Source organism: Xiphophorus couchianus, chromosome 11 (genome assembly GCF_001444195.1).
Source record: "Xiphophorus couchianus chromosome 11, X_couchianus-1.0, whole genome shotgun sequence".
Lineage (NCBI taxonomy): Eukaryota > Metazoa > Chordata > Actinopteri > Cyprinodontiformes > Poeciliidae > Xiphophorus > Xiphophorus couchianus.
The window spans coordinates 19099990-19121573 of record NC_040238.1 but is presented as its reverse complement, the minus strand read 5'-3'; the positions used below and the strand labels follow the sequence as shown (position 1 = coordinate 19121573).

General features: G+C 39.9%; 1 protein-coding gene across 2 annotated transcripts; it reads right to left on the bottom strand.

Moving 5' to 3' along the window:
* Window positions 1-1112: 1112 nt before the first annotated feature.
* c2cd2l (c2cd2 like) lies at window positions 1113-21188 on the bottom strand. 2 transcript variants are annotated; one of them, XM_028030451.1, is made up of 15 exons: window positions 20806-21188; window positions 20060-20519; window positions 8369-8464; window positions 7788-7907; window positions 7463-7573; window positions 6826-6939; window positions 6571-6670; window positions 6325-6457; window positions 6031-6095; window positions 4887-5008; window positions 4497-4668; window positions 4315-4419; window positions 3928-4022; window positions 2478-2691; window positions 1113-1521 (listed from the first exon to the last, which is right to left on the bottom strand). In XM_028030451.1, the coding sequence occupies exons 2-15, from the start codon at window positions 20438-20440 to the stop codon at window positions 1268-1270; spliced, it is 2082 nt and encodes a 693-aa protein (XP_027886252.1). In that variant the 5' UTR covers window positions 20441-20519; window positions 20806-21188; the 3' UTR covers window positions 1113-1267. The 2 variants fall into 2 exon arrangements, with proteins under 2 accessions (XP_027886252.1, XP_027886251.1); XM_028030450.1 differs by having other exon boundaries at window positions 3928-4061; window positions 20806-21186.
* Between the last annotated feature and the right edge of the window lie 396 nt (window positions 21189-21584).

Below are 21584 nucleotides of genomic sequence, written 5' to 3'. Positions count from 1 at the left end.
TTAGATGCAGAAGTTGGTTGTGGAATAGAGGAAGTAAGTTCTGATGGAGTCCCAACATTAATGGACCGCCATGTTTAAGAGGCAAGTCTGCAGAAAGAATTCAACTAACTCAATAGAGAGCTATTGAAGACTGGAGGTATATATATATATATATATATATATAGTGTATATATATATATATATACACTTGATATTCTGTGGATTACAGCATCAAATCCAAAGTTTTTAAACAATTTCATTCAGTAAAATTGCTTTAATTATGATTATTATCCCACCCTAAAAAATCATTATAATGATATTTAATGCCAATAAGAAAATCAAAACTTCTGACTGGCCACAATGTGATAATAAAATAGTCTGGATTTTCTGTAGAGAATTATTGTACGTAGAGCTCTATAACACAGAGCAAGTAGTGTTGTTGCACAACAATGAAAGTATTTACAGCAATGAAATCCCTTTGAGTAACTGACCATTTAAAACTAAATTCAGAATGAATAAAATTATTGCCCAGCATAAAAAGTCTGTCTGAACCTTCAAAGACAAACCTAACATATGATATCCCACAGAAAACAACTACATAAAAACAAAATTATTATAAATGCTATATCTTTTTTGATTTAGGGTATAAGATAAAACATGAAACAAGATTTATTTTTAAGCAGATATACCAGAAATCTATCTCAGCTGAACTGTGCTGTGCATTTATGTTACCTAAATGAATTTAAAAAGAAATTTGCATAGAAAGCACACCTGTTATTAATTTACAGAGTAATGCAACTAGAATGACTTGGTTTTGGCAGAAGAAAATAAATAGCATTTAAGAGACACACATAATAATAAATTATATTTTTACAACTTTCAAAATTTGACATGTGCCATTTAAAAAAAAGCAGAGAACCTCAGTCCAAAGTGCATCCAGCAACGTCACACTGGCGAGTTTACATAATTATATAGTTTTAGAGTATTTCCATCACCCATCTTAATCAAACAGAGTCGTTTGTGTTTAAATAGGGATAAGAAAAAAATCCCCTATCGCGATTGTTTTCACTGAGCAGCAGACCTCTCGTCAAAGAAAACCGAGTTCACCAACCTATTTTAGATTAATCTCATGATTTTTTTTTGTACTGAAGGAGTACAAGAATCATTTCAGAGAGTTTTCCTTCCAGAAACATCCTTCCTTCAGGAAGTGCAGGTTGTAACCCACTGGGATTGTCAGCTTGTTAAGGGCTGATCACAGAGCCTTTGATATTCCCTTTCATGATTATAATCAATTATCCACAGAGCTCGCTCCTCCGTTGGTAGCAGCAGCCTTGCCTTTCGATTTGCCGGACGAGCGGAAGGAGAAGCGCTTGATGATGCGCCGGGAGAAGCTGCCAGACTTTTTGCGGGTGGGGCCCGTGGCCGGGGCTGCAAAGTTATTGCCCATGTTGGAGATGTCCTCGTGGGACTGGCTGAGACAGGGCTCCTTTTCTCTGTGTCTTCTGCGGAACAGCAGCTTGGAGCCGCTCTGGAGGAAGCCCACTGGAGAAAGCGGAGGAAAACACATCACTCACCCACAGAGCTACATAATAACCAGCTGATTCCTGACATAAAACCTTCGTTGATTTAATTTATTAGCACTAATTATGCTTGCTGAACAGGCAATTTAATCTGGATTCTGCACATGTTGCACTACAGCCTCTAGAGGGCAGTATTTGCTCAACCAGACATCTGTAAACTACGATTGGTTAAATGAAGTCAGCGTTATGTAGAGGTACCAAAAATTATACTCACGCAAGAGTAAAACTACTTGGACATATTTTTACTCTATTAAAAGTAAAAAGTAGATATCCAAGAAATTACTTAAGAGTAATAAAGTATTTGGTAAAACATCTACTCAAGTACTGAGTAATTGATCAAATTATCAATTATCATTTAATATTTAAAAATAACATAATCAGATGAACCAAAATGTAACCAAAATGTAAAATACCAAATGTTGGTATTTTAAGGACCAAAATGACAACAATTCATACAAATAACAAAAAATGAAAAAATTAGGCAAAATATATGGTTTTCCAAATCAGTTTCTTTCAATATAAAACTAATGAAACTTTAACAAAAACTCAGGTGAATTTTTGTTTAAAACATGTTTGTTTTTCATTCAGTGAAGTTACTCACAGCAGGTAGAGAATCCAGAAATTTTACTCAAACAGAGTAGTGATACTTTATAATAAAATTACTCCAAAAAATCTCCTAAAAGTACATTTTTTTCAAGAAAGTTACTCAATAAACTGTAAATGAGTAAATGTAACTAGTTACTTCCCAATTTTAGAGTTATGTAAGAATACAATATGTACTTGCATTGTAAACAAAATAGTAAAAAATCATTTAAAAAAATGTAATCTATAATATAAATCATAGTTTAAAGCAAATAAGAACAGGTAAGCTCTCATATTGCAAAACGAACATTTTAATACCTCTTCCTCTGACGTTACCTTTATGGTCCTTCAAGCTGCGCGTCTCCATGGCGCCAGCGGACCCGGTATCAGACTCCACGTCATCCACAGAGGGGCGCTCCGACACGTCAGAGGGAGTGGTTTCATCAGGGTCCTGGTGATGCCCCGACCTGAAGTGGTTGCCGTGCATGGCCGCATCCATAGCGGCCGCGTAGCCGGTTGATAGTGCACAGTTGTCCTCGGTGAGAGGAACCTGATCGAAATATGGAGACGTTCATGAGTGATTATCAGAGAGAGAGGTTGGTGACACTGAACAGAGCTGTTGGTTTTTCTATTACAGCGATTCCAAATGTATTTGAAAGCCTATTAAGACAGAGCTGAACACCAAGGTCGAAGCCTATGGTCACTTTGGAGGAGCTGCAGCGGATCACACAACAGGTGGAAGAATCAATAACTAGTCATCCTCTCAAAAAATGTAAAATTTTGGGCCCCGGTACACCCAAGTGATCATATTGTGGGGATGCTACTCTTCAGAAGAGGTGAATATAATTATGATTAAATAAACTAATTGTACCATCCTGGGGGCCATTGCTTTCCTACGCAGTTCCGTTTGATTCTCATTTCCCTTCGGTACTCTGCGTATGATTTCTCCCATTGAGCTCAATTTCTCACGTTGGATTTTAACTGGGTCAGTCAGTGAACAGACAGAGAAGTTGTGAACGATGACGTCGATTTTCTACCCTGTTTTAGAATTGTAGTTTGCCTGTAGCTTTAGCAACGGTAGCGGAGGAAGTAAACAATGTGGTTCAGTCTGTTGGCCACACTTCCAAATATTAAATCAACAGTAACAGCCGCCTTGTCTGGCTCAGTATTTGTTTCTTCGTAGTGGAAGACGGTTGTTTACAACGTAGGCAATTTCCAGTAAGCTTCATAGCGTCGAACTGGCGCATTACAAACGAGACAGCCAAACGTTAGCGACTGGGTAGAATTTAAAACTTCGACACAGTCCACAAAGTCTCCAGGAAGCAATCATTTCTCAATTTACAAGAGTCCAGACCCTTTGTATGAAGCAAGTAATGTAGAACAGACCAGACTGTGATTCTACAGAAAAACAGGAACAAGTTCAACGTGTATCAATATTTTTGCACTTTTTCTGTATATATTTCTATATATAATCAGAAATCTGTGTCTACATTCTAACAATATGTGGCATCTTTCATTTAAACACACTTGACACTTTCTACTGATGTCCATGCAAGAATTAGGTCAGAAGATTTCCATTCTACTATTTTCTGGTACAGTGGAGGGGATGTAATTGAAGACTAAATATAGATCACACACATTGTCAGGCTCAATGTCATATTTTCTTAATAATAGGTCCAAAGTTTGAAATAACAATATTTTCACTTTACTAAGAGTAAGCAGAAGACAGAAAATATGATTCTGATGTTTAGTTGGATTCCTTAGGACACTGTGTCCGCTCTCTGACCTTTGACACGCCGGAGATGATCAGTGTGCTCCTCTTTGTTGGCGTCTTCCGGGCTGATTTGGATGCCGACTCTGTCAGCTGCCGAATGGCCGTCTCTGCAACAGGATCCAGGCCATTAGACAGGCGACTGCTCTCTGAGCAACACAAACACACACATCTATGTCAGCGCTACACTAATAAACCGGAAACAACGTTTGTGTCTAAGCATGACATTTGGGATGCGAGTGCTACAAAACAGGTTTTTGAAGAGAAGCGTCCAGACAGACAGAGTGCATAAAGTGTAAAAGAAGTGCATTCTTCTTTACTCGTGTTACATCCCTGCTTGCAGCTTATCCTACTTTGCATCTGTTTTGCAAAACAATGTCTGGTTTTCAGTGTGGGACTCACTGCTCGGGTTGGGGCTGCTGCTGCTGCTGCCTCTTTCGTCCACCAACACGGCTGCTTTCTTTTCGCTCACCTCGACTTTGGATGGTGAACGCAGCGGGGAATCACCTGAAAGGCAAAGTGACTGTACAGTTACTAATCTACGGCAGCTAGGCGCCATAAAATTCTCGGCTCTACAGACAAACCTGGACTGCGATCAAGCTTCATTCGCGACTGCACGGTGGTGACGGTAGTGACTATGGTGCCATCTGGCGTGATTGTTCGATCCACGTCGACCTTCTTCGTAGGGGTCAACGAGGAGCGAATAGGGAAAGCGTTCTGGGAACTGCGAGGGTCTACGGTTTCTACATACAGCAGCTAGAAAAATACAAGCAATAGGTAAAGATGTAACATTCAACAGAAAAAATAAAACTGTAAAGATCAGAAGAACATGGTAACTTAAAAAATTCAAACACTCCATTAATGGGAAAATGTTTAAGTTGAATTTGTGACAGATTTTAAAAAAAAAGCTTCTAATGGATGAAAGTAACTTTATAAAAGTTTTTTAAAAAATTGTAAAGGCATCTTGTTCTCACTTCGGTGCTGATGGTAGCATCTGGTGCTGAGCCAGGGCCAGCGCTGAGACACACAACATGTTGCCCAGTCGGGGTTTTAGACTGAAGGTTCATGGCGATGGCGGCGTGACCAGGAAGAAATTCTGTCAGGGTTGAGCATAAAGAAATGTCACTACAAATACCTCCAACACACTTTTTTAATTTTTACCACACATACAGAATGTGATCCTTTACTGTAGTTGAGAGACTTTTCAAAGTTTTATCTCTCTATACCCTCAAATCCCAGAGCAATTTGTTAGAACTTTCTGTAATAAACCAACACAAATGTCACATGGTTGTAAAGTGGAAGTGTTTTATTTATTTTTTTCTGTTTTAAATTGAAGCTGCACATTTTTATCATCTTGCACGCTAAGATTTTTTCCCATTCTTCTTTATGAAACAACTCATGCACATTCAGATTAGATGGAGAGCTTCCCGAAACATCAATTTTCAGGTTCCTGCTAGTGAAACGCTTCCCACAGGATGACACTTCCACCACCGTGTTTCAGAATGTGGATAATGTATTCAGGGAAATGGGTAGTGATAGTTTCCCCATCACACACAAAAGTGTTCTGCATATTGGAAAAAAGTTACATTTTGAAACTGAACAGAGTTCTAACATGTCTGCAGTGTTTCTTGGTTTTTATTGTGCTGTTTCTTCATGAATTTTCTCTAAGAAACCTCTGAGGCCTTCACAGAACAGCTGGATTTAAATTACACACAACAGAGCTGCATTTAAAAATTAACTTACCAAAGCACAACATTTTATTCTGGAGTAGCAGAGTAAAGGAGGTTGAATACAAAAGCAAGTCTGCCCTTTCCAATTTTAACTTGTAAAAATAGTTAAAACAATTTATGTCGTGCTAAATTGTGTTGGTCTATCAAATATTTCCCAGTAAAATACACTGGCATTTTTAATTTTAACAACGCTGAAAAAGTTCATGAGGTTCAAATACTTTTCCAAGGTACTAAATAGTGAGCATTTCCTAGAAATAATCTATTGCAGCGAGTCTGCCAGCTGTGCAGTTTCAGACGCGGATGATTTTGCTTGAACAGTCTAAACGATGTTGCTGATCAGGTTCGTGGACTGCTGCCAGCAACAAACTGCTATTGAGCTTTTCCTTACGCTCTCTTGTGCCGCTCCGCTCCAAAAGCCTGAACCTGAGCTCTTTGGTTTCCGGGCCAAGCTCCCTTAAACGCACAAAAAAAAGAACTTCTCAGAACCCGAAGGAGAACATATGTGGAAGAGTCAAAATGTAAAACACTGTCAAATACTTTACTTTGTGAGAGTATTTTACACTGATTTACACAATAATTTGCTGTTAGCTTGTGACTCTTATGCTGATAAACCTTTACTTATGTTTTACATAAAATAAAAAAGTTTATCTTGCAGAGCCATGAAGAACATGTGGAAGCTTACAGAGTCATTTCTTCGCTCCACTCCAGGGCAGTGTCGGGGTTTCTCGGCACAGACAGGAAGCAGGTCCTCCTCTCTGCCGACGGCTGGTCCAGACTCAGGACGCAGCACAGCTCCCCTGATCTGGACCACAGGCCTGTGTGGTCAGACAACACAGCGAGGAAATGAGAGCTCGACTCTCAGCAGAATAAAAAAAATTTTTTAAAAAGCTAAGCGGAAACAATTTGATGCAGGGAGAGAATATCTGACCTTTACTTAAGGTCACCCTGAGCTGCTGGAGAAGGAGCCACCTCACTAAGAACCCGTGGGATGTGGCGCTGTCTCCCACTGAGAGATGGTCCATTGGGGACTGAGAGTGTGCAGGGATAAAAAGTGCAGAACGGAGTTTTAATCCACTTAAACCCATAACCTATCAGCAGAATTCAGCCCCTGGCATTCATTCACGCCAAAGAATAGATGATAATTAATTTGTCCTCTGAGTCACAAGCAGAGTGCTTTTCTCACCACACTAGAAAACACGGAGGCCTTGAGGTTGAGGACCATGGCCGGGTGGGCGCTGAACAGCGTGTCTTCAACCATTCCTTTGATCATGTCCAGGTCTGCTGCAGCCTCCGAGCCCTGAGAAAGTAGAAACAGCAACATCCAGTCCTCCTCTAATGATGCTGAGCATCATGGAGTTAAACAGAACCAGTTAAAATCCCTGCTTTAATGTTCATTTCCTATTATTTCAAATCATATTCTAAATTCTTCTCCATTCACGGTTTGTCCTACATCCCTGTTTTCTAATTCCGACCGTCGTCATTTGTGAAATTAATTACTGACGATAAATATTTGGTTGCCACAAATGAACGGGGGCATGCATGCTCAAGCTGCAGCATTAAGAGTGGCATTTCCTCCGTGACTCACGATGAGTTAAACGGGCTAAAATGTGACTCACATGCAAATTCCTAAGAGGTTGCTTCAGATTTATTAAAAGAATCTGGGAGCAGAAAAAACAAGCAAAACATTTACATGGTGTACGCTTGATTTTTAAAATTTGAATGCGTGGACGCTCTTGGTTGGAAGAGACAGAGCTGTGATAGAAATAAGACCTTCACAGCTATATCAGATGAGCATGGTGTCGGTTATCGAATGTTCTGACCTGTCTCTGCAGTTTACACGGGGACACGGTGAGAGAAAATGATGGCTGCTTGGAAAAAGTCCAAGATATCAGCAAGCCCTCGTCCTCTACTTCCTCCAGGGACACATCCACCTGTCGGAGACGGACAGTCAGGTAACCCATCCGATGGAGGGACAAAAAGCAAGATAAAAGCAAGAATAATAACAATAATAGTCAGTGGACTCCATCTGTAATACAACCCATGTGTCTGTAGTAGCAATTTTGACTAAAACACTTTAATAATTTTCTGCCTTTTTTTTTTTTTAAAAAAAGAAAGAAAAACAGCTCTGGCCTTGTGCTTTCATACCTTAGCCATCATAGGTGCAGTAGTGATCTGATACGTATCCATGGAAACAGCAGCGGGTGACTGCTGGGTCACAGTCACAGGAAACGTCAGCGTGTCTACCCAGCATTTACAGTGTAACACCTACAGAAGGAAGACAGGACAAGACGTGTCACAGAAACCTATCTTGGGTTTGCCTCTGCAAAACGTGGCATCCGACATGACGGGACAGAGGAGATAAGACAGGTTTCACTGTCAGAAAGAGAAACTCTGCCTGGAGCAAGTATCACTCGTTATCACACAGATTACTCGCAGATTTATCACTGTCAAATGTATTCACACAAGAACTGAGGTGATAAAAAAAAGTCATTTGGAGACATATTTGTTCTGTAAAGCGTTTAAGACATGAGTTAGTCTTTATTATCTGGATGTATGATGAATTACCCAGTTAAACTTTAGTGTGTTTAACTGAGATTTTATGTGGTAAAGGTGTACCCACTACTTTTTGTTGGCCTATCAAATAAAATGTAAATAAAATAGATTTCAGTTTTTGTTACTAATATGGAAAAGAAGAGGGCAGTATTAAGACTAAATGTATTTCTTACCATTTTGTTCGCTGACTGGTCAGTGCAGGTCACGCTATCTATTGCAGAGCCAGCGGTTAACTGGAGACTGCTGTCAAAAGTTATCTGGAGGGAACTCTGGTGGAGGAAGAGAAGGAGAAAATTGTAATAAGTATACAATAGGAAAAATAGGACACGCACATGGCGTGTGGCAGGAAAGATTCTGCTGTATTTTGCCTTTCACTAACAGTAAAATACAATTCTCATATTTCTTGTTTATCAGGTCAGACATTTAAATTTAAAGCATATTTGATTCCAGTTGTGGTGTCTAAAGTAGAAACCGTGCAATCAATGCTTCTTCCTAATCTAAGAGAGAGAGAAAGTCATTTTTAGTGCTTTCCAAAGTTAAATGTTCTCAAAAGTGTGCCTTTCCAAACTGCTACTAAGATAATAATTTTTAAGATATTGGAGAAATCTGTGTTCTGCATTTGAATGCCTGCACTTAACCGAATAAAAGCAAAGGTAGCTTTCTGGATAAGTGGACTAATGGTAATCTGGATCTATGCATACTTGCAAAAATAAAAACTATGAATAAAACATATTTTTCTGGTAGTAAGCAGAAATTGATAGAAATCTATACAGACCCCTAATAAACGTCTACTGATTGGAGCTGCTCAGCCAATCCTACGAGTCAGTTGTTCCAGCAACGTCCATTATAAAAACGGCATCAGTCAGTGCTTAGTCATGCAAACTAAGCACTGACTACATTTCCTGCCTGAGAGTCTGGCTGGGAGGATAACCCGTACAACACAAACTGGTGTCTCATTACTGAGAAGAAGTCCAAGGAAATCATGGAAACACCAGTGGTCCGGTTCTGTGCATATGAACCAAAACGTTGGTTCAATTGGACGGTTTTAACTGGCACAGATGATGCAAATGTGGTAAAACAAATCTCCTATTGTCAGAGCATATGTTCCGCTGGGTCCGAGTCCAATCTATGTCAAACACAACAGTAGAGGCGGGGCAGAAGAGCTGAGGGGGATATAATGAAGTTTACGATGTGTGTGTGTGTCTGTGTGTGTCAGTGTTGCAGGCGGACAGGCAGGAGGCCAAATGCAACACTGCAAGCTTACATAGGTTCAAGTAGACTAGCACTGCAGTCACATGACTGGTCTGTACAACTGGCTGTGTTTACTTCATTTGGCTGGCTAGAAAACCTGCACAGATGTCCAATCATTTTGTACATCCAAAACTGCAGAAAATATGTGATGAACTACAGATTGTTAGGTTTATGTGGCTGCTGTTAAATAAGAGATTGGTGAACCGTAAAAATATGATCGGAACAGAAGAGATTGATAGGTGAATCGTCGGCAAAGATGCAGGAAAAGACAAAAAGGCGAGAGTGAGGAAGTCTGGGAAGCTTCACAGAGCCTGAGCCACTGAATCATCAGAAAAACAAACACAGCAGAAATACAACACAAATCAGAATCAGCGTTTCCAGCACAGATTTGTGGTTCTTTGGAGCCTCAGACACAGTAACCAATTGATAAAAAGCAGGGACAAGTTTCTATTCTCGTAAATGTCTTCAGGAAACACTACAGCCACGCTGCCAACATGGATCACATTACAATACAGCCTGAGGGAACGTTGGGTCACCAGAATTGTATTCTCTGTGTGTTCTATCTGAGCTCATCTCATTGTCTGCTAATTATCTGGGCTGAACGTTTTACTCTTCCAGCTTCATTAACCCATCAGTGTATCTGTCTACTGTCTACATACCCACTTCTTTTTATATCTGCTCTCATTAGGCCAACAGGAAGTCTACCCTGGAGAGGTTGCCAGTCCTTTACAAGGCTCATTCAGAAAAACAAAAATGAAGGAGTCATATGTTACTTCTAACAAAAACTAGGATTTGGACACAGATGCCATTTCTCTTTTGAATCAATAAAGTATTTTTGAACATTATCAATGAGAACATTCTGAATTCATGCAACTCCAGCAGTGTCTCTAAAAAATATTCAAAAAAACTTAGTTGTTCACTTATTACTAATGATAATAATATTCATTAGGTGTGATTGGAGTGGGATTTGCTCATTGTTGCAATGCTAACTCTTAGCAATAGAAGTGGATAACACTGTGTTTGTGTCCATTTTATGCATTCGCGTCATGTTTATTAATAGACGTGCCAGGGTGCTATGTGCACCACTGGTTCGATGACATATAAACTTTCAGAAGGCCTGATAAAAACTGAACTCAAGGTTAGCTGGGGAACTCTGACTACACAAGTCCAGAGGATGTTGTAGTAAAACAGTGCAACTATTGATAAGAAGCAACGTAGCAGCAACGTAGCAGACTGTACCGCTCTGGCACATCTTCTATCAGGCTGTTTGTGAACGTGATTTTGAATTTGAAACAAATTTTCTAATTTTATTCTAACTGAATAAAAAACACTCGCATTGAAAGACTGAGGAATGGAATCTTGAAAATTTCTGCTTAAGAATTTATGTATTGAAAATATTTATAATTTATGCATCTTATTCATGTGTAACTTCTTAGGATCCTAGCATATACAGCTCAGGAAAAAATTAAGAGACCACTTAAAATGACCAGTTTTTCTGATTTTACTTTTTAGAGGTAAATGTTTGAGTAAAAAGAACATTGCTCCTTTATTCTATGAACTACTGACAACACGTCTCTGAAATTCAAAGTAAAAATTTTGCATTTATTTGCAGGAAATGAGAAATGGTCAAAATAAGAAAAATGATGCAGTGCTTTCAGACCTCAAATAGTGCAATATTAATTTAGAAACAACAACACTAATGTTTTAACTCGGTTCAGAAATCAATATTTGATTAAATAACCAGGAGATTTTCAGTGGGGTTCAGTTCAGTGGGCTCTTCATTTTTTACAGAGCTGTATTTTGGAGTAACAACAAGCGAAGCTTTTAATTTAGTGTAATGAATTATAGAACGTATAATACTTATTTACAATTTTCGTGTTTTGTGAGAAGTACTATGCAAAATGTTTCTGTTTAATCGCAGAATTGAATTTTTGCTTGTCCATGAGAAGGACAAGTGTGCAGACAGCCTCCTAAGGACATCCATGGTGTCATTTCAGGTTTGTCAGCATCACTCCCTCTGGGTCCAGCTGGTTCTGTAAAGCATGTGGGTCAGCCAGAAATACCCCGGCCCTCTGGCTTCTGATGACCCTTTTGGATGATTCCTTTTGTGTGCTTTCTGTTTACTTTGCAAATCTGAGGCCAAGACTATAACAAGTAAAAACTGTTTGCATAGGAGTGCAGACACATGTGGTGCTCCTTCTGGGGCATTCTGATCACGTTTAAATTGATAAGGTTTATAACCGCACGTGACGAATAAAAAACAACGCCACTAATCTGAACATTTGCACAAAGACACACTAAAAGAAAAAGACATACTTAAGGAACATGGCTTCCATGATACACTGTAGTTGTAATGAAAACTGCAACATATTGAAACAAAAAATTTTCACCTTGAAAACAAGAGCTTTAGTTGAACAGCTTTAATCTACATGTAATGACTGAGCAGACTTTTAGTTTTAAATATTTTTGCACACCAACTTCCTCTAGCATAAATATATATAAACTTGTCTCATTCTGATGATTGAACTTAAGTCTGACTGATGAGTTTTGGCTTTGAGTGTTTGATATTTTTGTACACTTACTTCCTCAAACATAAATGTTGATAAGCCTCACTCTGACGGCTGTATGAAAGTTTTAGTACTGAGTTCTGGGTTCTCCAGATTAGATGCATCAAATTTCTTGAAGCTGTTGTTCATTGACAGGTCCAGGATGCCATTTGTTTTTAATATAGTCCAAAGTATAATAGGAAAACTACAGAGCAAAGAGTTACTCTGTCTAAATCTACAGCAACAAAATGTGAGAAGTTATCATATCTGTCTTTCTGTGCATTATAACCATGAGCATACAAACTCCACAGGTTAGAATGATTGATACTAAAATACTCAGGGATTCATTTAATCTACTGACCAGTCATGTTTTAATGAGCCTTGACTACACAGACAAGTGATGACTCAGTGGTAATTAATATTCCCGTTGCACAAATATGTATTTACCTTGCACTCCTATGTTGTACAAAGATACAATGAATGTACCAGCATGCTTTTAATTTTCATGTGATCTTGTGACATACCTAGTAGGATCTTTAGCTAGGACAGTCTGCCACAGATTATTTGGATATGTAAAAATATGATGTGGCTTGACTCCAACAGCCTAGTGACACAGTTTATACAGCACACATCTGTGCTACTGCTAAAACAAAACTAACGTGACACCATAATGTCAATGAACCAACTATCACATGATTTAATCTCATGCTACGCAATGCCGACGCTCTGTCTGTACTGATGAAGATTCAATCAAGTTAGGTATGCTGATGTTGTGTTTTGTCTTCCTTTCTAATTGCTTCTGAGTATATTATTGTTGGAGGAGGACTTGCTACTATCAGTTATTTATTTTTGCCATTTTGATTTTTTCCCATCAGTAAATTCCTTTGTTTGTAGCATCCATCCATCCATCCATCCATCCATCCATCCATCCATCCATCTTCTAACACCCTTGTCCCTAGTGGGGTTGGGAGGTGCTAGTGTGTATCTCCAGCTAATGTTCCGGGCGGGAGGGAGGGTCAACCTGGACAGGTCGCCAGTCTGTCGCATTTGTTTTTAGTAGTATCATTGATTTCCTCCCTTTTGGGTTGTAGCTCTTTTTGAGTCTTATTTCAGCTCCTTTTCTTATAACTAGTCTCCATCCCTCAGTTTCTCTTTCATTCTGCCATTAGCCGCTCCACCTCAGCTGACTAGCTTATCTAGTTCCTTTGTCATTTCCCATCCCATCCACGTCCTGTTCTATATGATTCCTCTTGTAAGTTCTTCAGATATTTATTACTAGAACTGCTCTTTCCACAGTCAGTCTCTGCCCTGGGGTCCTATAACCTGCAAACAGTTCAGTCAAATGCTCCAAGTGGCTGCCGCGGCGTGGTGGTATGACCTATACTTTGAGTAATTAATTCTTCAAATCAAGTCATTACCCTTCAATGCAACTTCTTGTAACAATTGGTAAATTGAACTGTAATGAATTGTAAATGACAAGAAATTGAATAAACATAATATTAAGGCAGGCAAAATTATCAAAATTATTAGGCAAATTATTATTAAATTAGGCAAAATGATTATTATTAAATGACACAATTATGATTTTTTTAAAACTGCGATGACAATCAGCTGTTATTTGACCACATTTTTATCATTGTTCTCTTTTGTTTCCACCATCACAATGTCCATCAGCACTGAATGAGGGTTTATCAATACAGTCACTAAGTCGTAGTACAAACAGTACTGGTTTACAGAATGTGAATGTATGATACTTGAGTAACATAAGCCTTGTAAACATTACATCCAAACTGTGCATCTGCACATGTTGGTATCACGATTACAACGGTGCTTTGACGTGTCACGCAAAAGGTTCGAGTCAAATTGAGACCATGCATTATCTTTTTGTAGTCTAACCAGTTTTGTTCAATCAACCTCAGGGAACTGACAATTTTAGTAAAAGTTGGCTATTAAAGTAAATCCGGCTGCTGAAGATTAATCTCGCCCACAGCTGTGACTGAAGGATAAAACGGGTTGTTTCCTGCACTTTCATATTAAATGAGCTCTGAGTGCCTAATGTCCCCTGTCGTTAGGAAGGAATCTACAGTGCTTGAGTATAATCACAGGGCATTAATCTTCCAGCAACTGGCAGCCATTGAAATTAACTGCATCACCAAGCTAATCACAAGCCTCTTTATAATTGCAGATTGTGAGAGAACGTGGAGCTTCCTTTCAAGCAGATGCACCCCGTTATGTGCTTCTCCATCACCCCGTGATGACTGCTCCGCGTCTTGTGTCAGCCATGGATGCTGCTGCTTTATATTCTGCGTATCGAGGGTGGCCAGTCTGTCAAGCCTTCTGTGCAAAGTAACCCAGTCAAATCACATCTCCGAAGTCATAAATATAACAGCTTGCACAGGAAATACTTCAGCATGCAGATGGATAAAGAACCGAGTCAAAAACCAGACATTCTGATGTCTTGAAGGTGTAGGAGGACAACAGGAGGACAGGAGTGATGTGACCTCAGTAAAATTATACCTGGCTGATTTGTACAGTGGCTCTCAAAAGTATAACCACTCCTATTGAAATGTCAAGTAGGATGCAAAAAATGAGACCATGATACATAACTTCAAAGCATTTTCACATTTAGTGTGATATTAACTCAGTAAAACTCAAACAAAGAGAAACTTTCTTGTAACTCAGTTGCACAAGTGTGAACACCCTGAAACTGAAACTTCGATGAAGAACGTTTTGACCACATTGAATTGATTCAATTCTCTTTGGTAGGAATCTAGAATCTGTCTTATTACTTTAAGAATATCAAAGGAGTATGTATGACGCAACTGCACTAACAGGTGGTCACTTTACAACGCTGTTTGGAAAAGTAATGTGGACAAACTGGGCGTTTGTCCACAGTCTATGCACTCGACCATCTGCTCATCTGCCAGGCCAGGGTGACGTAAATGTGTTTTCTTCTACACAAGGGACCACCACTTCCCTCCCTGGTCAAATAACATCCAGCCCTGAGTTTATGACCACAAGGACTGAAAGAACCAACAACACATGCTACGATAAAACTATCATTCAAAAAGAGCCAAAGCCAAGGACTAGAGAATAACAACGGCAAGCTTGTCTGAAACCCTTCCATGCAGCATTGATAGGACACACAGGAAGCTCTGCTGAAAGTGAGTCTCAGGCCCTCTGAAGCCTTTATTACTCTCATCCCATTGTTGTGGCCTCTGGGTGCCAAGGTCAGGTCTTCCCTGAGGAAAACAATTCTGAGTCAACATTACAGAGACAGAATGAGGATTCCTCGTTGATGTCAGCAAAATATTAATGAATAAACCCAAAACAAGCTTGATTTTTTTAGTAAGTTATAAAGTCTATTTGCAAAAAAAAAAAAGGTTTTATTTCTGTAAATATAATCAGGAGGCCCATCTTTTTCTACAACGTGCAGCTACACTCACTCAGGGAAATACAGCAGCTTGTGTTTTATGAGCAGTCTGAGAACTAAAATATGTCATTTTGACCTTAAGCAATTAAAATATATCTGTGACATTTGTCTCACTGGGTCAAAAGCAATACTTTATTCTCCATTTTCATATATTGTAAATCATAAAGTCTTTGTCCTCTTTTTAACAGGTCCAGATGAGACGACGTGTTGAAGCCGATTGTGTTGTTGACATCTATGGGTCATAAATTGTTTTGTTTTGTCAGAAATCAGTGTTGCTCTGTCAGGTTATTTTGTCAGCCTCGTCACATTAAACAGTTTCTGACATGTTTGTCTTGTGGTAAAAACAATAAATAATTTTTTTTTCTCTCTTTCTTGTCCATCAGATTCATTGTCTGCCTCTTCTCATCTACTGCAGGGATGAGTTGCTATATGTTATTATAGAATTATAAGCTTAAGTAAATGTATAGCAATTTCCGAGAGTCATTACACAAACATTCAAAAATAATAATACTATATTTTGTTCCCTATTGCTCAAAATATGGTGTAGCTGCCGGCCGTGGATTTTTGCATTCATTCATTTTTCATAAGTCTAATGGATCAATATGGCTGAATAGAAAAAAATTAGGATTAATTGAAAACGTGTACATAAACATGCAGTCAGTGATGGTTTCACCATCTTCTAACAATAGCCTTTCTCGCAAAACGGTTTTAACATAAATTGACAAAGACGGCCTCCTTTCTGAGTTCCCTCTCATTGTTCAGAAATCATAAACTGTCTGTGATGTTTTAAACATGCGCACGCACACCCCCTCGCACGCACACACACACACACACACACACGTGATCTTTCATAAATGAAACTGGCACAGGAGATGAGTGGAGGCTCCATAAAGAGTTGTTGCAAACAAAACATGCACAAAACTTTCGTGAACGCGACCCTGAGATACTTGAACTCTCCCCTTCTCTGGATCGAAAGCCTGGTCTCAAATTAAATTTTAATAAACTACAAAAACAGAGTGATTAACAGAATGAATATTTCTTTTTTTGTTCTTCAAATGAAGTTCATGCATTGTACTTTTCCAGCTCTATGAGTAACAGAGTCTGTGATTTCAGAACAGAAAAAAAAAAAAATGTGATTCTGATTTTGTTTCCATAATCAAGAGACACTCTTTGAGTTGTGCGTTTAAAAGAAAAACTGAAAAAGGTGCCCTCTGTTTAATCAGTATTTTATCCTCTGAACTTTCCTGACTTTCATTTTCAGTAAGACAAACACTCAGCTTTGTTATTTACACCACACCCTGCTCACACATCTGATTAGGTTTCTTAGACAATTGTTTTGTCTCATGCAGAAACAGAGTGGTGAAGCGCGACTCAGAGCAGAATGTGACTCTTCAGGGACTCTGGAGCAGATCGCCGCTCTCGTGTCTGTTTTCGCCTCTGCTGCAGGAACCTGTCAGGCAAGAGGCGGACGCTGGATGTTTAAGAGAGGCAAAGAATGCAGTAAGGCTGCTTCTTGCAACCAGACAAAATCCTAAAGCAGGTTTTTCCTGTCTGGTTTTTGGTCACTAAGTCAAAAATGAGAGCATCACAGCTGAAATGAAGTCAGATGGCTGCTGCAGCTCGATGGAAAACGATAACAAACTCCCTGAAGGTTAAAATCACTTCAATCTGTTCAAGCAAATGTTGGAAAGAAGAGAAACACATAGCTCAACACTCTGTTATGAATCAACACACCATAGCAAGAGCAAATGACCTTGTAAAAATGTTGACTGTAAGTGAGAGTGACATTATCCACAATGAACTGAATGCTATATTATCTGGGCTAAAAGGTCACTCAGCAAGAAAGAAGTCCTCTCTTCAAAAGCAACCAAAAAAGTCGACAGTCGGGTACAAGTGTTTTTGGATACTTGTCCTGTGGTCTGAAAAGGAGGATGCTTGAAAGCTTAAAAATAGCAATACAGTGGTGCCAGCATCATGTCAGGTGAAGAACTGGTGCGATTCGCAAATTGGAAAGCATTGAAAGGAAAGAACTTTATGTGGATCTACCAAAGCAGGATGTTAAAACATCAGCCAAGAAGTTAAAAATTGCCAAAAATGGGACTTCCAAATGGACATTGAACCTAATTATAATGCTAAATTGGTTATAAAGTAGCTTAAGAGCAATGATTTGGAGTATTCATCACAAAGCCTTGAGCTCAGGCTCAAAGAAAATCTGCAAGAACAGCTAAAAAGGTGTGCGGGAGGAAGACGGCCTACACAGATGTTACACAATTCTGTCAGGAGGAACGGGCCTAAATTCCAGCAAAAGAACTAGAAATACTTTTAAGTAATCCTACTGATCTAAAACTAGAAATGTTTAGTCTTATTTATTGACCAACAGTCAGAAAAAATAGCTTTGCAATGTACGTATCTGGTTTTAACTGTACATCATCTGACCTTTATACCTGGAAGCAAGGATTATCTCGGCTAGAAAGGGTCCAAGTGAAATCTGTGGCTCTTAAGGGTTCGACAACAATCCGCTGATTTGCATGCAACCCAGACACATTTACAGACAGATTGCGCAGAGATTTTATTGCTATGACTGAGCTCAGCACACTTTGGCTCTCACAAAGACAAACAAGACCCAGGCAGCTTTTCTCCACCTCACCATGTCGGCCAAATCCAAAAAAATGAAAAATGTCTCCCTCTTTTTAACCATTTCTAAAGGTTAAAGGTGAAAACAGCTGAATCTGAGCACAATCCCTATAACTGCCTTGCTAAAAGGCGATTGTGCTATTAGTGACCACATGTTGGCCGAGTGGTGGTTTATTTTATGACTGCATGGCCGTCTTATGAATGAATGTACAGTAAAGTGCAGCTAGCATCTGGAAGGAGAAAACAGTGATTAAAGTGTCCAAAGTGCAGCCAAGGTTCAGTGGAGGCTGGCTGAGTTACTCGTGACCAACAGCTTCAAAGGGCAAAACGGATCAACTAATTAGGGCCTTGAAAGATAACTGAGCTGGCACTGGAACGACTATCACTTTCTGCAGTGGACTGAAAATGAGACTTTTTCTAGGAAAAATCATTTTACTCAGACAAATTATGCTAAATTATTCTGTAAAAGGGTTCACACCCTTTCACCGTTTCCCCTTTTTGTCACCTTACCACCACAAACTATTGTTTTTTTTTTATTGCAATTTTTTTGGTGATGGCACAAAGCAATTGGCGAGTGGAACTAAAATAGTAAATGGTTTTCCTAAATTTTACTAATAAAAATCAGAAAAGTATCCTGTGCCTCTATATTCAGCCTCTTTTGCGCTGATCCCTGTAAATACAATTCCACACAATCAAAAATCTGGAATTAGTGGAAGAGTGGCAAGAAGACACAGCAGTCAATAAAATGCTATGCGTGGGTAAACAACCAACAGCGCATAATCCCAAACAAACAATCCCCGTGGTGAAACATGGTGGTAGAAGCATCATGCTGTGGGGAGGCCTTTCTTCAGCGGCTTCAGGTAAGCTGGGCAGATTTTATAACTAAGCTTCAGCTATTTTGAAAGGACGAAAAGCTGGATGTTTCAGTGTCTGTACCGGTAGAAAAATAGCCAAAAGATTTGCCACCAAATTTTGAGGAAAAGTTGCTCTAAAAAGCCTACATACCAGACTTCTTAGATTCTTCATTTGCAAATAATTTTGAATCTCACACGTTTTTTTCTTTCCACTTCACAGTTTGTGCTACTTTGTGTTGGTCTATCACGTGAGGTTTGCGGTTGTAACGTGACAAAATGTGGATAAGTTCACAGGGACGAATACTTTAGGGAAAGGTGTACTTCGGAATCCCATCAAAATTAACAAAGGTGCTAATACTAAAAAAAGAAAGAAAGGAAAAGGCAAACTCTGCCTAAATTAGACTTGAGTGCTAAACTCATCATGTCTGATTGACAGGTCGCCCGGTGTTTACCTGCTCATCCAGGGCCGACGCTTATATTTGGCAGCGGTGAGGATGAAGTCGCAGTATTTGGGCTGCAGGTTCACTGAGCGGATTGATCTGACCCCCTTTAAACTCCCACACACGTTCGCTTTGTAGCATTTTTTTATAAGTGGGGAGAGTGACAGGAGGGCAAGGGGGAGCCTTTCTTTGCCCCTGCAAGTCCCCAGTGGAAACACCTGACTGTGAAGTCCAGACTTTTGATTCACACAGATCAAAGGAACTATTTAAGGAAAAGGACCTTTAGAAACGCATGATAAGCCTCTAACAGTTTTCAGTCTGGCAGCTGCCCGAGACACTGACCACCACGAATCTTTCACGTATGCAGCTTGTTTTGACACAAGCATCTGGAAAAAAGGTGAGATGTGATTTTCTGTCTGTGCAGCACACATCCATCTCACACTATTTTTACTATGTGTGGGTGTTGCTGTGGCTACGCTGACTAGTCTCGCCTCTTTACTCTTTTGTGCATTGATTGAGAGCGGTTACGCAAGCCTCTAACCATCCATCCTCTCACCGATTAGAAACACTCAAACAAAAAACCTCCCACACCTCCCTCCCACGGGCTCATGAACTCCAGCTTAACTATTCACGCCTCTATTTAATCGACAAATCCCAGGTGCATCAGTGTATGAAACACCTTTACCTGCTTAAGCTCTTAACTCACCCCATGCCTGCACGCTTGCTCGTTCAGAGCCTTCACCCAGGTTCTTTGCCAGTGCTCCCTGAAGGACCTGAAGGAGAACAGAGAGGTCAGCAGGCCTTTGACCCCAGCCTCAGAGGCAGCAGCTCCATCCTTGCCAGAGCGCAGCTTCATCAGCAGAAAGCCCCATACGCCTCCAGCCTGAGTCTGTTGGGGCTGAGTGGAGAAGACATGCTGCTGCCGCTGCAGCCATGCTGTCTCTCGGCCACCTTGCTTGGCTGCCTTCCTGGATTTCCAGAGCCGCAGTACAGTCAGCGAGTACTGGAGCAGCCATCCCAGCACTATGAGCAAGGAGGCGAGGAAGAGAGTCACCAGACAGAGCCAGCTCAACTCCTGGAGCTCCATCAGCGCCTCCTGCAGCCTCTCATATCCTCTGGTCCAGCTGGAAAGATCAGAACTGAGAGCAGGTCGACTCACTTTTAGCCTGGAGATGAAAACACACAAACGCAACGTTGTTATTTGTGTATTTACAGGTTACAACAGAGGGATTCAACGTGCAACCCCCCGCCCCCCTGCACCCTCCCTAACTTTGATGTGGTTATTTTTGGGTCACCCAGCATGTTTCCGAGGCACTGCAGAAGCCGATGTAATGAAAACTGCGTATATCTTCCACTGCAAATAAAAAACGACTCATGCAGACTAAACAAGAGGTCTACGCCGCGCAGACCAACGGAGAAAAGACAATCAATCGACAGCAGCTTCGCACCAACCTGAAGTTCAATTTAAAGGTTCCGAGCTGCAGCCTCCAGGTAAGCGAAAGCGAATGAAGCTTTCTTCACGGCGACACGGAGCGAACCCAGCGGCTAAGATAAGTCCCATCTCCGTCCCTTCAGGGATCTGTCCGCCGCGGTCTCCCCGCTGTCCTCTACGGATCCCAAAGCAAACCTTCTGCTCTCTGTCAGGACATTACAGCCTGGGAGAGGTTTAAAACCTGTGCTGAATGTACAGCCCTGCCGCTGATACCAGCGTATTATGACGACCTGACAGAGAAGAGCAGTGACCGCCAGGGGGCGCCGTGGAGGAGGAAAGGATGAACCAAAACAAGCTACGCAAGGGAAGAACTTCAAAATAAAAGCAGGCACTTAGAAACAAACAATAATATAATGTAATATAATATATATAATAATATATATAAAACGGACTATAATATAATATAATATAATATAATATAATATAATATAATATAATATAATATAATAATATATTATATATAATAACATATTATATATAATAATATATATAAAACGGACTATAATATAATATAATATAATATAATATAATATAATATAATATAATATAATATAATATAATATAAAACTCTTTATAGCTATTTACAACTATAAAAAGTTGTAAACAAAGGAAGAATTTATTATTAGTCTAAAAAGTGTCTTCCACATGTCATATCTTTAGGGCAGGGGTGCCCAAAGTCGGTCCCCCAGGGCCGGTGTTATGCCGAGATCGCCAGGCCCTGCACCTGTACCGGGCCGAC